Here is a 17,221-nt window from a genome sequence, read left to right as displayed (position 1 = left end):
ATGTGTTGCATATCTAATTACATTCTAGGAAACCAGGCATATATGATTCTCACATTTACTAGCAGGATAAGCAGTGTTTACATGTTGCAAGACAAAACACATCACACCCATATCGTAGTTAAACAACGCTTCATAAATATTGGCAGATCACCCCTTCTCGTCTAGCCACTGGGTTGGCGTGAGTGACATCACTTCTGCTCATGTTTTCACCATGTTAGCAGGAATAGGAAATTATACCTCTTAGTCGAGTTTCGTTCCCAGTTGATTATAAAATTTGTAAAAGAGAATACTATCGCAATGGCAGGCATAGATACTACATAGCCATGCCAAATTTCCTCCTACTTAGAGAAGGATGAATGAAGTTCATGTATGGCGAGACAAAACCCTTTAATTAACCCCCAAAAACAATTAAAGACCATCGCAACAGCGAGACAAAACCCTTACTTCAATTTGAAAATAACCAATTTTAAAAAATAATTTTCTTTTAGTTTATTTGAATAGTTTCAGTAAAGATATATTTCCTATTAATTCCATTTTGTTATAGTTCGTTTTAAAAAAAATATGTAGCTTCATATTTTATTTTAACCAGGAAGGCAAGGGACAATGACATAACCAAGCCCAACGATCCGAAGCAAAAGTTAGAAGTTCCCTCTCGATCTCTGCGAGTAAGCAACAAACAGAGACACAAACACACTGTACAAAATCAAAAGAAAACAAAAGCAAAAAGTTAACTTGAAAAGAAGGCGACAAGTCATCCAAAAACGATGCGAATATCATCATAAACAATTCACAAATACATCATTATAAATGCAAAAAAATCATTGATAAAGATCTCCTTACAATGGAAAAAAAATCTCATTAAAATTTCAAATTACATCAAATGGCACGACAAATACCCAAAAACACAGCTCTGAAAAGAAATGGGCCGCAACTCCAAGAATCACTTTGGAAAAGTAACCTTCCAACATAAAACTTCCACATTCTCAACATCCGATTATCGGAATGGTGTCAAAAAAACTCCTTGGAATGTAGTTAGCATGAGCTACTCGGAAGATTAAGCTCTGAGTCAAACCGACATCACCAAGGAGATAATCTACTATTGGCACACGAGGAGCCACACACGTACCTCTCACTTTTGATCGAGCATACCGCCTTGTTAGCAACTCACAAAGAGATAGCGCCATCAGAACATGAAAACCCATCGTTGATCAACTCACCACCCTAGGTCAAGGCCAAAGAGCAATAAAATCAAATATATGGGAAATATTAGAAGATAATAACAAAAATAATATAGTTTGACTCGAACTCAGCAACTATAAACATGCAAGTACACGAATCATGACAAAATGTTCAGATAACAATTTATAAGCATATACTTATCCAAACTAATGCCACCCAATGCCAATAGTAATAGTAAACCTTTGTTTAGGTCTTTTATCTTCTCGACAACATTCTCGAAAGAACAAAGAAAGAAAAGGTCAATATCATCTCTTTTGGTTTCTCTCCTTATTTCCCTCATGTAAATGGAGCTTTAAGATAATCTCCTTCTCCTGGAAGATTTGGATTTCTTCAGTTGAAGACGCCTCCATTTGAATTGTGTTGGTCTCTTTTTGCGGTTTGATCTCTTTTTCAAAGATAAGATAACCATATTGAAAGTAAAGAGATAAGGGAGAATAGATAACACAAATATTTATCCTAGTTCGCAACACAATTGAGATTACGTATTGTTCTCCTGCACTTCCAAAAGATTTTTCAACTACAATCAAAACCTGATTACAACAACACTAAGACACCTAGCCTTATCTTGCGTCAACCTAAAGGGCTTCCTAATCTAAGTTCAGAGTTTTACAATAACAAGTTGATTACAAAATATTGTGTGTTTACGCAAACTCTAGGAGTAGAAAACAAATTTAAGCACGATACTTTTTAAGTGTATCTCTAATGGATTTCTATGATCATTTATTCAACAAGGCATACAATATAAACAAATATGAGAAAAGTATATATATATATATATATATATATATATATATATATATATATATATATATATATATATTGTATTCACAAGTACATATGTTTATCCATCTGTGCATGTATAATCTTCTTGAGTCAAACCTCCGTCTTATAAATTGAGATAAAGCTTGATGATCTTTGCTAAAAAGAAACCTTGTCTTTGAATGCCTGATTATATGTTGAGATATTCAGAATGATTGTGTTCAACGTGTCAGCAATTCATTTCCATCAATGATGCTCTTAATGAATTTTACTCCTTTGCATAAGTCAAAATAATAATGCTCCCTTTCTTAACAAAAAGTCGTTGCATGCATCATTAACGAAATCATGATGCATAACCTTGTCTTTATCTATGACATAATGCTTCATCAAAGTCCAGAGTGTTGACCGATGGTCCATAGCGCTAGTCAGAGTATAGAATTTTGACTTGGTACAAAGGCAAAAGTTCTCTTGTAATTACAATATTATATCAAAAAATTAAGGAGGTGATTGTAAAAAATAAATAGATTAAAATGTATGTGAGTTATGAAGCTAATTGTAGGGATTGTAATCAAGAGTTATGTTCTTTTTTCAACAATTTCACAATTTCAATCCTCGCTCTCTCCCTTAATATAACACCCATTGCATTTTTTTCTTTCTTTCTTTTTACAGGACTCTTTTCAAATTTTCAACTGTATTAATTATTTATCTACAACACACCCATAATTATTTTATATATTTTTTCTACTATTTGTAATAAATACTCTAATTTGAACATTAATTAATTATATTTCTTTAAGGATGACTTGCATACAGAATTCCAAATTTCAACAAATAGGATTTTAAAGGATTAATAAAATCCTAATCGAATACATTAATTAAAACAATAATTAATTATACATTAATTATTTTATATATTTTTTCTACTATTTGTAATAAATACTCTAATTTAAACGTTAATTAATAAATACTTGAATGATTTTGAATACTCCATAACTTTTTTTAAGTGATGAAAGTCTTGATTGAATACCACAAGTCTTTTTTTAAATGATAAAGAGTACTCTTGATTGAATACCACAAGATTTTTTTTAATTGAAATGAGTTTTGATTGAATACCACAAGACTTTTTTATGATAAAAAAATATTTTAAAATCCCTTAGAATCATATTCCAATACACCCCCTTAATACTACAACCAATTCTTATAATTGATTTACTCAAGGGGTCATATATATTGGGACAGAGGTTGCATCAATTATTCAATTGAATATTTAAACATAAATATTTTTTAGGTATTTTACAATTAATTTATGATTAAATTATATACTAGTATCAACTACTTAATGTTGGTCAATATGTAATAAAAAATGTTTCTTTGTACCAAAAAAAATGGTGGTCAAGATGAGTAGAATAATATAATGAAAAAAGAAAATTATAATTTGTTTTTTTGACCAAAAATTTGATTTAGAATTAAAATAACAATATAAAATATGTCAATTATGACTAAATGACATCTTTTACATTTTATCCCCTTTCTAATTCTCCATAAATAGTTAGCCAATTTCAACATTACCTCATACAACTCTAAAAAATTGTATTCATCATCCAATAATAAGATGAAGATTATTCACATGCTCTTCTTTTTCACTGTTTTCTCATTCACTATTTCCCATGCTTCTTTGAATGATTTTTGTGTTGCAGATTTAAAGGCTCCAAACACCCCTTCAGGTTATCCCTGCAAACCCCTTGCAAGAATCACATCAGATGATTTTAGCTTTCATGGCCTTGTAGCTGGAAACACCAATAACTCTTTCAAATTTGGTTTCAACAGCGCAACTATCACCAATTTTCCAGCCCTTAATGGACTTGGAATCTCTGCGTTGCGAATAGACATTGACCAAGGCGGATCAATTCCAATGCATACTCATCCCGATGCAACCGAATTATTGATAGTAGTTCAAGGTGAAATTACTGCTGGATTTTTGACGCCTACTACATTTTATTCTAAGACGTTGAAACCGGGTGATATTTTTGTTTTTCCAAAAGGGATGTTGCATTTTGCAGTTAATTCTGGTAAGGGAAAAGCTACTGCTTTTGGTGCTCTTAGTAATGAAAATCCTCGTACTAAAATACTTGATCTTCTTTTGTTTGCGAATAAGTTACCTTCTAATTTAGTTGCACAAACAACTCTGCTTGATCTTGCTCAAGTGAAGAAGTTAAAGGCTCAATTTGGTGGAAGTGGATAGAGATATAGGAATTTATTTTTATTTGTTATATGCTCCAGATATAGCAAATATTAAGATATTATGTGGTTCAATGATTTAGTAATTTACTTATAATAATGAAAAAATAATTTGAGCCATTCATATATCGGTTTCTTGTTTCTATTTTCCTACTTTTATTTTCTTATTTTGAGGAATGACTTATGGGAAAGACCTCTACAATAAAACTGAATTGGAGATCAAATGACAAAGACCTCTACATTATGATTTAAATAATTTAACCCACCAAATTATGATTGAACTAAATTTTTAATAAATAAATAGAAAAAGAAAATGAAAGTTGATAGATTCTTTTTTTGACAAAAGTAAACAATCAAGTATTTTAATGAAAAAGTTGAAACTAGCTTAAGATTTGATCGCCATAGCAAGACTATGAGATACCTCATTAGCTTGTCTCTTAATAAACTTCATCTTCGAGTTTGTAAAGAAAGACGATAATATATTTTCACATTCTCTAATAATAGCTCCAAGATCCGATTCATCTCTTATATTACTGTGGTAGCTAACAACCACTCCTTTAAAGTCAAGCTCGAATGAATCAATTTTAATCTACAAGTCTTTAACCCATCAAAGTGCATCTAGCAATCCTAAAGCTTCACCTTCATGAACACTTAGCACATGGGAGATCCAATAAGTTTTTGCCAATACAAAGCTTCCATGGGCATCCCGAATACACATATTAATGACATGTTTTTTTCTTCTTTTGTCAGTTAGCTTTTTTATGCCTTTTAGTTGAGTTTCAAGCATTTTTAGACACACTGGAAATGAAGAAAGCAAGAAATCAGATAGTGTTGAGATTACATAATTGTTACACGATTTAAGCACCGTAGCAGTTTCTGCAATTTAAAATCGTGGCACGATTTTTGGATGCACCAACATTAAAGTTTGAATAAAATGAAGAAATCGTGTCACAATTTCTGCATTTTGACACGATTTTGGGCACCCAGAATCCAATCTATAAAATATGAAAACATTTTTGTAGTTGGGGTTCTAAAATTTGGAGATCTAATATTTCATCTTTGAGTTGGAGATTGAAGATTGGATAGGTGGCTTTCACCCAAACTAACAGTTGATCCTCATGTATGTAATGAATCTTCCTTTGAATTTAGTGACTGTAACTTCAATTATGAGTAGCTAAGCTCATAGTGATTAGGTCTGGAGATGAATATTGTTGAATCTATTTGGATCATATTGACTATGAAACACTATATTTGATAATGCAAATCTAGTTTTATTCAATTTAATTTGTGTGCAATGCCTTTTATATCCTAATCATATTTTAATTGATTGCAAAGATTGAATAACTACTGATCATACCTTTTAAACTTTATCTAATTTAACTATTTAATTAAAATTGTCAGTCTAGGAAAGCATGATGGTTTAAGAAATGTTAGGGAACTCTAATCTATGAAGAGAACTCTGACTTAAGGGATTGATCAAAAGTAATAACAACATTGCCTAGTGGAAATTGAAACAGTCCTTCTGAATACAAATTTATACTTTTATTACTTCATTGCATTTTTAGTACATTTGTTAAAAGCCTAACAAGTTTTTGACGCCTCTATCAAAGATTGTTGAATCATTTCAACAAGGCAATTTTATTATTAGATTTTTGTCACGTGAATTGAATTATATTTCAAAATCCAAAATTAGACAAGCATTTCCTCCGGATACAACTTTAAAAATAATCGAACTCAACCATTACATCAAATTGCAGTGCATCGAAATAACCACATTGTGACCGACATTTACAAACATAATTCTCTTCTTTACAATGTGATGTGATTTGATTCAGTTTGGTTAATAGTCTTGTTTTTAGTTTTTTACATACTATAGAGCATCCACAATGGTAGTCCATTAATAAGGACTCCTCTAATGAACCCCATATTTAAACCTCATTTATTTATAATTTGGTTTAATTGCACTTTCCCCCTATAGTTTGCCAATTGTGCGATTTTGCATCCCATAGTTTAAAACGAGCGATTTTGCCCCCTATAGTTTTCCCCCTTTCTGATTTTATGGTTCCCATGACATTTAGTGCTGATGTGTTTATTATTTATCAATTAATATGTGCCACGTGTGTAATTCCATTTTTAAAAAAAATAAAAAAAAGGTATTTTTCAGATTTTGAGAGAAGGAAATCAAAATGGTCCCCATGATATTTTGCATCAAGATACCATTTTTTTATTTTTTAAAAAATGGAATTACACACGTGGCACACATTAATTGATAAAAAACAGACACATCAGCACTAAATGTCATGGGGATCATAAAGGGGGAAAACTATAGGGGGTAAATTCGCTCGTTTAAAACTATGGGGTGCAAAATGCACAATTGGCAAACTATAGGGGGAAAAAGTGCAATTAAGTCTTATAATTTTTTAATAAAATTTCCTAAGGAGTCATTACTCCAATGACAATATACTAACAGGGACATCATTGTACAAAACTAATTTATTTATTAAATTATAAATTACCTTATAAAATACTCCCTCCGTTTCAAAATACATGTCCAATTTTTGCAATGTGCACTATTCACTTGACTTACTTTGACCATACTTTTTAACTAATATATAAATACAAATATTAGCATGTAAGATGTTGTTTGATTTGTCTCGACAAATATTTTCAAAATATTAAATTTTTATAATTTTTTACTTTAGAAAATTAAAGATATTAACAGTCAAAATTATGCATTGGCATATGTGAAGTGGTTGACTTGGACATGTATTTTGAAACGGAGGGAGTATTACTTCTTTTGAAAATGGGACCAACTTATACATATCTTAATACTTCTTTTAAACATGAGACCTGTTAGTTGCTCAGGAGAGAGGATCTTTATATAATTCCTTGTTACTTAATAGGTACTCTTTGAGGCACAAGAATTTGATGTGTTTGAATAGCAACAAGTGGTCCTTAAACCGTCTCTCTTTTAATATTCACAACACGTGGAAGTCATCAAGTCTAGCGGAAATTTTGTTTCAGTTGATTGTCACATTAAATGGAACAATGATAATCATATTCAAGTTATTCTTAATGTATATCAGGTCTTTTGGATCCTCTTGTTATCCCTGGTTGGTAGACTCCACCCACCCATAATAATGTTCCACCGGTTTTATGATGATTAACAAAATTACATCTATGATCCCAATTAAAGCATCATTTATTCCTAGAATCACCCGTTCAATTAAACACTTTAACTAGATCAAAGTTTAAATTATAAATGGTTAGTAGTCGTTCCATCTTTGAAATCAATTTATATATGATCAAACATATAAAAACATTGCACCCAAATTAAACTAAATAAAACTAGATATGTATTATCAAAAATAGTATTTCACAGCCTACGTGATTCAAATAGATCAAACAAGATTCATCTCCAGGCCTAATCATTAAGAACTTAGCTCCACATAATTGAAATTACAATCACTAAATTCAAAGAAAGATTCATTATATACATGAGGATCAGCTATTAGTTTGATGGAAAGAAACTTCTCCGATCTTCAATCTTTAGCTAAAAAATGCAATTTCAGAACCCTTCTTCAGAAAATGAGTTTTTCTTTAATAGTCAGGGCCCTAGCGCTTCAAATCGTGTCACATTGACCAAAACGTGACACAATTCCATCATTAATTTAAAATTTAATTTTTGAGCTCTTGCAAATCGTGTCACGATTATAGGGTCGTCTCGCGATTTTAAGTCAGTGGCAACTCTCACATTTTGGTCCAAAATTGTGTCACGATGTCAAAATTGTGTCACAATGCTGTTAATTCAAAATCTATATATTTTCTTTCTTTCTTCACTTCCAGGTTGTATAAGAACATTATAGACTTAACAAAAACATCAAATAACTGATGAAAAACATGTAATGACAATATATCATCACAACCCCAAATTTAAATCATTCCATGTCCTCAAGGAATTCACTTGTAAACTGACAAATCATAGTAGAATAGCAATTACCTCACCAAATGGTAGTCTCAAAAGTTCATCTTCTTGCTAGAAATTGGTGAGCTAGCTTGCCTGACCAACATCCAATTTCCATAACTTATTGCGACATTTTTGATATAGGTTGCTGATGACATGTAATCTTTAGGTTATTCTTAGCATATTTTTCAAAATATTTTAGTAGGTTTTACCAGCAAACCAGGGGAGTATTGGATCAATTGCTTATGATTTTGGGACATTTGTAATGTTTTAAATATTTGAGTTAATAATTCTATTATTCTCGAAACATAGCAATTTTAAGGTTCTTGAAGTAAAACACGAAGAAATCAAGCAAATAAGGCAAATCAAGACCTCAGAAGATTATTGGGCTTTGCGAAGATGAAGAATGAAGATTCAAGAGATCTGATAAGACTTTATAATGGGTGGAATTCAGTTCTGAATCTCCAAGACAACTTAAATATGAAGAAAACACCTCAACGGGCAGAGAATTCATCAAAACAGGAAAGTAATGCACTAAAGCGCCTAGTGCACATAATGAAGCGGCTAGGCACATGAAAGGGAAAAACTAAAGCGTCTGGTGCATGGACCTAGACGCTAGGCGCCTGTGACTTGTGAAAAAGTCACTTTTCGTGACTTTTTCGCTCCTGAAAGCCCGTGAGTTTACCTCAGGTTAGGTGGAAACTGTCCATATAAATACGAGACTTACTCATTCACAATTTATCGTTCAGAACTGGAGTAGTTCAAAAGGAAGGCTATTCTAGGAGCCAAGGAGGAGTTCTATATGTTGTGCATTTTGTTGTTGTGCGTTCATCGAGTTCATAGGTTGCTTAACGAACGAGCGAGACCGTGTGGCGTCTTTCGACAGATTTTAAAAGCGATAAAGGTGCATTAAGTTTAAATTGTAGTCTACAACTACCCATAATATTTTACAATGATTAAAAAAATTACCCTTTATCAATTCCTTGAATTAGAGTTCTCTTCAAAGGTTACAACTTCCTAATTCCATAGGTGAGCTAGTATTCTTTGAAGGTTTTTTCGGACGTTAATTTATTATCACAATTAAAGCATCATTTATTCATAGAATCGTGTCAAGATTTTAAGTCTGTGACAACTCTCAGGTTCAGTTAAACCATAATTTATTCGTAGGTTCTGCCTCGAGTCTCTGGTCAGGGCCGATTTTGGAGGTACATGTGAAATAACGCTTTTTTCTTTTTATCCACCTTCTAAGGTCACATTACAAGGTCTGCTGACATCTTGCTCGCCAAACTTCTTGAAATCTATAATGGTCTTATCATGGCAAAAGATTTAGGTATCGATGATTTCGTTTGTTACTCAAATCTCTTTATTGCATCAACATCATCAATGGCCCCCTTGTGAATTGTCAGATGTATGTAGTTTTAATCCAAGACATTAAAGACCTCATCTCTCAAACCATTGTCTCTATTACTCATATTCTAATAGAAGGGAACTAGCGTGCAGATTTTCTGATGAAGCTTAGAACCTCATCAGATTCTAGTTTGCTAATTCATGGGTAATCTTCAGAATCCTCAATCTGCTGAGGAATGATGTATCGGGAACTTATTTCCATATGGAGTAGTTTTGCCTCTTTTGTTCCGTTTCTTTTTTCTTTTGTGTTGTTAAATTAGCCTTATAACCAATTTTTTTTTGATATAATTTAGTATTCGAATAAGTGTACTAAATTTTCCATCTAGCCAACAAAGCAACTCAACACTGATAAAATACAAGGACAAGGTGAAATGAATCATACTTGCCACACAAGTAAGACATCGACATTTACTACAACAAACACTCCAAATTAAGATAAAATCTTTAATATTTGCCAACAAAGTTTATATAAAAAGAAATATTTTCCAATACAAAACTGAAACAACAATCATACAACTTAATATTTATTCAGATGATAAGAAGTTGATTCGACTTAGTTCACCTTATGTCCTTTAAATTATGAACATTTGAGATCTTCCTTGTCCAGCCCAATTCCCAAATCACCTAAACATTAGTTACCAAAAAAAATACTATTTATTCATTAATTATAGAAAAGAACTTCCTAAAGAGCTCGAGAGACACCTAATAATAATAGAGAGAAAAATATATAAAGGTTGACAAAGACAAACCAAACAACGGTTCAAAATTCACACCCACTAAAGTCCAAAGGCCACAAAAACACAACTATCGTTTAGGCCACTATCTTTTTCTTAATTAGGTGCTTATTACCATTTCACCCTTCTCCCTACCTTTTTATACAAACCAAAACCGAACCTTCCCTACACTTTCTCACATACACCTATATCCTCTTTGTTTCTTCAACTTTCCAACATGGCAAAAGTTGCAAAACTAGCAAAGCTTAAATCAGTGCTCAAGAAATGGAACACCTTCACCTATTACAACAACAACAACAAGCACAACCGCTCCAGTATCAGAGCGGTTGTGAATGATGATGAGTCGACACAAGACCTTCGCCCCGTGTTTGTGGGAAAGACACGGCGGCGATACCTTGTTAACTCTGAAGTTGTTGGTCATCCTCTTTTTAAGGAGCTTGTGGATAGGTCACGCGATTCGACCGAGGTAAATGATGAAGATGATACGGTTAACGTGGCTTGTGAGGTTGTCTTGTTCGAGCATATGTTGTGGATGATTGAGAATACTGATCCTCAACCGGAATCATTGGATGAACTCGTTGATTATTACAGTTGCTAGCTGTGTCGTGGTAACAGCATTTGAGCAAAAGATCATGCATTAGTATCCCTTGTATGTATATGTATATGTATACATAATGCTTAGGTTAAACAAATAAGACCGATTAATCAGAGATTAGTCATTAATCTATATGACTTGGTTCTCCACACAAGTTTCATTTCAATCATGTAGTGGTGTATTACTTCATTTGTTTTTAATTAAGTATTCTTTTCCTATTTCATTCTGGTATTAATATATTTTACTTCCACATTAGAAATTAATAGTGTCTGCATCACTTACTTGTTAATATACAAATCTATATATTTATGGCAATGTGTTCATTTTTCTTTTTTGAAAATTTATGACATGGTTGAAAGTTCGGGAGCTTGAATCTAGTCAAGTTGATAAACATAGTCTGTAATGTACTAGAGTCGAATATCGAGTCGAACTAAATTTTAGTTAGTTGAACCGAGCTGAACCAAGTTCGACTCAGCTCGACTTCTTTCCAACCATAGTTAATGATTAATTTAATAAAGATGATTTTAAAAAATTGTAATTTTTTCTCTTTATTTGTAACTTTTCTTAATCAATGTGAATACGAATTTAGACAACACTTATTTTAGTACGGTGGAAGTATGTTTTACTTTTTTTTTGTTTTCTGTACAATTCATTAAATACATAAAATAGATTAAAAATTATTTAATATTTTGTAATTAAAAATGAAAATGAAAAACAGACACATTGATGATTTTGTAATTAACATTTAATTTAAACAAAACAAAAAATGAAAAACAGATAACGTTTTGTCAAAGTAAATGGGTCCAAGAAAATGTGGTTTTAACTAGGTAAATTTGTTTTTAAAATTATAAGCTTTAGTCCAAATAAATCCATTTGAAAAGCATCATTTCAAATGATCCCACTATTAACATTTTATAGTCAGATTCTACGACGTGTGACATAGTAACTGAATATGTGACTCTCAAAGTTAATCCAACATCTATTTAATGTCACTTCGCAAAGAACTAAATTGACTATAGAATTTAGTTGTCTCATGGAATGTTTTTGAATAATAGTTGTCTTAAAGGACTTATTTGCTAGTAATTGGACTATACAAGACAATGCGGTTTTTTTAATCTTTTTTATTTCCTTTGATCTTTGTGTCAATATCCATATTACCATGTATATGTTTGATGTTCCATAACATATTTCAAATTAGTTGTTCAAATAATATACCTTAAATAAAAGGGGTCAATTAATCTCCGTAGATGATATATATCAATGTGAGATCCATCAACATAGAATCTTACATGTCTAGTAGAGACAACTTTTGTATTTGATAATTTGGGGTATGCATTTGTGATTCAATGTTGTCTTTCAATGTATTTATCAAGGCTAAATGTTGTTCTTTGAAGGGAAACACAAAAAAATGTATTTATCAACACAAAAAAATGAACATGAATCAAGTTTTGCTAATGTGTCCTAGCAAATATATATATATTTGCTAGGATACATCTACTAATTTTTAACAATCCAAGTTATCATGCCCAACTAGAAAGTAATCAATCTCTTAATCCTCCTCAATTTCAACAAAACCTCCCACACATGAATCATTTTCCTTTGTTCTTGCATCAATTTATTGAAGATGTCGTGAGTGTCGGTGATGATGGTCATTGTGGATTTCGTGTTGTTTATAACCTACTTGGATGGTCTTTTGACTCTTATTCTATTACATGTCTTGATCTTACATTGGAGTTAAATAGCAACCCTTAGGGTTATCTCCATTTTTTTGGTCAGAGAGATGATTGAAACAGGTCAATTACGCTTTGATGAGGATAGTTTTAAAACTCGGACGGGACCACCCGATTCGACCGCTTGAACCGGGACCCAGACCGATCACCTTTTTTTTATTTTTTATGTTGAAGTGGTTGCTAAATGGGACTGCCATCTAATAAAACCTAATTACTAGTAGCTACTACACTCAAGAAAATGGTTGCACCCAATTAAGAAGCATTCTTATTCTTTTTGTTATGCCACTTAAAGTACCAGAAACTATAAATAAATAAAAAGTGTACATTAGCTACAAAATTAGTCAATATTCATATAGACAGCTAGTGACCTAAACAACTTTCAAGGAGACAGGCACCAGAAAGCAATATGCTACTGCTACATATATACTTTAAGTTGTTGAGAATTTAGATGATTATTTTACAACATTTAAAAATGCATAAAGTGTAGAGATATTACTACCAACCCTAGAATTCAACTCATGTATACTAATTATGATGATTGGTTTGTTAAAGATGTCTTCGTTAATCATTATTCTATAACACATATACTCACACGCTTTCAACAATCTTGGTTAGGGAAAAACATAGCATTTTATCTTACATTCGTTAATAATTTAGATTTTGGTTCTATAAGCTGTATACAAGTTTGAAGCTTATGCGTTGTCAAGGTGCCGGTGCTTAATTTATACATACACGCACAACACACAATAATGGTGTAGTGTTATTAAATAAATCATTATCCATAAGTCCTAGCTCAACTGGAAAAAATGTCGAAATTGTTAGGCCAGATGCCGTGACCGGAGTTCGAACCCCGATACCTCCACTTGTGTGTGAGTTTATAATCGCTTTGTCATTCCGTTTATCTACCAAAAACAATAAAAAATAAATCATTATCCAATAAAAATCTAAATTAGAGAGAATTGTGATTTGTGAACCCAGATATTTGCATGCTGCTATAAAATTAGACTTTAATTTTGTACTTTCTTCTATTATTTATTTTTTGTGTGCACATTATAATGTCATATTTGAGTGGGGTGCACGTCTCTTAAATTATATGATTATATATGGAACAATATATGTGACAAAGTCTTTGTTTCTCTTGAATTTGAAATTTGAACATAAACAGAATGTAGCAGCCTGTCCGTTTATATTTTAATTTAAAAAATATGGAAGAAACCACACCCACCTCTTCAATCATTAGATTACCGAAAGAGAAAGGAAGAAAAAGACAGAAAATATAGACACACATACACTAGCGAAAAGACGGACACTCACATATCCGTTTTTCTGCTCTTTTTATTGCGTTAACATGTGTAAATTATGAACGATTTTTTATATGAAATTTTGATTTTTATTAAAATTAGAAGTACAATTATTTATGAATTTCAAATCGTATCAAACAAAAAAAAATCATGTTTATCTTTTTCGACAACAATAGTAATATAACAAATATAATATAAATCCTTACTTTTTTTAATACCACCAACATTATAACATTAATATTGGAAAATTTGTTTAAGGGTATAATTGAAATTATAAAAATTTCAACTCCAAATCTTTGTCCCCTTCGTATTTTAATGGGATTTAAATTTTTTTAATTAAAATTAAAATAATATTATTAAAGGATAAAATAGTAAATAAAATAGTTTAAAGGAAAGGTAAAATAGGTAATGAAAGAGGCAGTCTAAAGTCATGTATTTTAAGCCTATTTTCTTTATATATATTAGCGAAAATACGGCTTTTTATTGTGCTAACGTTTGAAAATTATGAACGCTATTTTTTTATGAAATTTTTATTTTAATTAAAACTAAAAATATAAACGCTTGTTGCTTTCAAATTATAAACCAAACGAATCATGATTATCTTTTTCAGTGACACCAACAATTTAACAAAAAAATATAATATAAATTCTTTATTTTTAATGACACCAACAACAATCTTTATTATAGTCCTTCAAAAAAACATTTTTTATTATAAAAAATGTTGTTTAAGAGTATAATTAGGATAATGAAAAAGTAAGTATAAATATATTCATCTAGTTTGTTACACTTTTTAAATGATAAAAGAAAAAGAAATGAACATACATATATATATATATATATATATATATATATATATATATATATATATATATATATATATATATATACTCATATTGTGTTTCTTACACTTTTATCTTATTTTAATATTTGAATTTATTCTTATCTATTTGTTATATATATATGTGTTATTTGTATTGAAAGTTGATGGTAATTTTGAAAAGAGAAAAAGTCAACATACTATATTAAAGAAAAATGAAATGATGGTGCATTGATCTCTCCATAAATAATTAGATTTCTCATTTAACAAAATAATAATAATAATAATAGTTCTCTCTTATGGCCTTTTTTTTTTGTTGAAAGAAATTGTTCTCCCTTGCTATATATGATTTCTCTCTTATGCTCTTTTTTTTTTTTTTTTGTTGAAAAGAAATTGTTCTCTCTTATGCTATCTATGTATAATTTGTCGCACGTCCGTATGAATTTTGTTTTTGATCATTTTGTATTAGTTTGGTACAATTTTGTTTTTGATCTTATTAGATTAGATATTAAAATTAAAACTAACATAATATTAAAACATTACAAAATATAATGAACAAATATTAAGTCAAAAGATTGTTAGACTTTCCCGCCACATAAAATATGACAATGGGTTCTACTTTTGGATTCTTACTAGCTATATCGTAATTTTATCTTCAAAAAAATGTTAGTTGTTTTGTGGAACGGTAAGATTGTTCATTGGATATCTACTTACTATATCATAAAGAAAAGTCCTTAGAATTTTACCATTTTGCTCTTATGAGGGGCATTTTAGTAATTTCCTATTGATGGGGTGTGGTTAGTGCCACCTCATCATTTTTAGGGTGAATTTCCTATTTTGCCCTTCACCATTTTTTTTAATTATTTTTATAATTTTTATATTTTTAATAACTTTTATAATTTTTATTTTTTAACTATTTTTCAATTTTTTTCACCCAAATTCAGTTGCTTCTAAATTGCCGTTGTGGGAGAGTAAGGTACCGCTTGACCCGGCTTTTTTCCAACTTCTCTACATTTTTAAGGGGAAGTTAGGTCAAACACACTATCAATTATTTTAATTTCAATATTGTTTAATCATCACAACCTCACAAATATGTTTATTCACACTGTCATTTAATGATACCAAATACTTTTATTTCCTTTCTTCAACCTCGCAAATTTTTTTTTTTTTAAGCAAAGGTAACTTAGCAGAGAGCTAAGACTACCCAAAATATATTAAAAAAAGAAGAGAAGGACCAAAAACAAAACACAAAAGAGAGGGACCAAACCAAACCTCTTCAATAGTTTACAAACCTAAAACTAGGTAACCCTAGCCTGTTTTGAACATAAAAACTTCTAATACAATTAGGTATCTCTAGCCAAACAGTTAGATGATTTATCGTGAGACCAATATTGGCTAAAGCATCAGCACAATAATTACCATCTCTATACACATGTGTAACCAAAAAATCCATGGTACTAATAATATGCAAGCAGTTCTTCCAACGGGTTCTCAGTCTCCAAGGAATGAGGGAATGACTTTTAAAGGCATTCACCACCAAGGCTGAATCTGTTTCTAGCCATAGAGATTTCCAGTGATGACTAGCGGCAATTTCAATTGCTCTCATTGCTCCAGAAAGTTCAGCATGATAAGCACTTCCAATACCAGTGTTTTCTGCAAAGCAAAGAAGAAACTTAGAGTCTTTGTTCCTGAAAATTCCCCCACAAGAGGAGGTTGTACTTGTAGCTGCTCCGTCTGTATTACATTTAATCCAATCAAAGATGGGCGGGTGCCAAAGAACTTCAATTATCTTTGGAGCCTTTTGGGGATGGATAGACACATTAAACTTCTTCAAGATGATAAAATCAGTGATAGATGATGAAGCTACTGTTTGAGAGAGATTACTAGACAGGGAAACATTTGAGATAATGGAGGTGATGGATGATTTCCAATGGATCTTCTTGTCCTGAAACCTTTGTTGATTTCTAGCGAACCAGATAGCATTGAGGATATTGATAATGGCTGCAGTAATAGTAAGTTTACATTGAGGGTTCCAGTTTCTGGAACAAATTTTCCAGATATCTTCAATAGTATGGAATTGCAAATTGATGTTCAATATCGAAGCAAACCATCTCCAAACATTAACTGCATATGGACAATGTAAAAAAAGATGAAAAGATGTTTCCAGATTTGTCCTGCAAAGAGAGCACATGGATGGAAGAGAGCAGCCTCTGAGGGACAAATTCTTATCTGTGGGAAGCTTGTCATGCATGAGTCTCCATGCAAGTAGGGATTTTGAAGGAGGGATGTCAATTGACCAAATTGTTTTGGTCCAATTGAGCTTTGGAAAATGCTTTCTTTTGAATTCAAAGGCATCCTTAAGAGATACGTTTCTTGTTGAATTATGATTCCACACCGGTCCATCAACTTGTTCATTAAAAGGGAGGATGACTTGATT

The 17,221-nt window shown here is 31.3% G+C and overlaps 2 protein-coding genes across 2 annotated transcripts; both read left to right on the top strand.

The window, feature by feature from the left end:
- The first annotated feature begins 3,587 nt into the window (after positions 1–3,587).
- On the top strand, positions 3,588–4,270 carry LOC25486573 (auxin-binding protein ABP19a). The gene has a single exon (XM_013608166.3). It carries the CDS (start codon positions 3,611–3,613, stop codon positions 4,238–4,240), a length of 630 nt encoding a protein of 209 aa, XP_013463620.1. The 5' UTR covers positions 3,588–3,610; the 3' UTR covers positions 4,241–4,270.
- A 6,226-nt stretch (positions 4,271–10,496) lies between these two features.
- Positions 10,497–11,159, top strand: LOC25486572 (auxin-responsive protein SAUR78). The gene has a single exon (XM_013608165.3). The coding sequence runs from the start codon at positions 10,559–10,561 to the stop codon at positions 10,937–10,939; it is 381 nt and encodes a 126-aa protein (XP_013463619.1). The 5' UTR covers positions 10,497–10,558; the 3' UTR covers positions 10,940–11,159.
- Positions 11,160–17,221: the final 6,062 nt, after the last annotated feature.

The sequence above is a fragment of the Medicago truncatula genome, chromosome 2 (assembly GCF_003473485.1).
Source record: "Medicago truncatula cultivar Jemalong A17 chromosome 2, MtrunA17r5.0-ANR, whole genome shotgun sequence".
In the NCBI taxonomy this organism is placed as follows: Eukaryota; Viridiplantae; Streptophyta; class Magnoliopsida; order Fabales; family Fabaceae; genus Medicago; species Medicago truncatula.
This window is presented reverse-complemented; position numbering and strand designations above follow the sequence as displayed.

Bases quoted from the DNA above. Each gene is read 5' to 3' on its own strand.
- LOC25486573 (XM_013608166.3), top strand. From the start codon at position 3,611: ATGAAGATTATTCACATGCTCTTCTTTTTCACTGTTTTCTCATTCACT.
- LOC25486572 (XM_013608165.3), top strand. From the start codon at position 10,559: ATGGCAAAAGTTGCAAAACTAGCAAAGCTTAAATCAGTGCTCAAGAAA.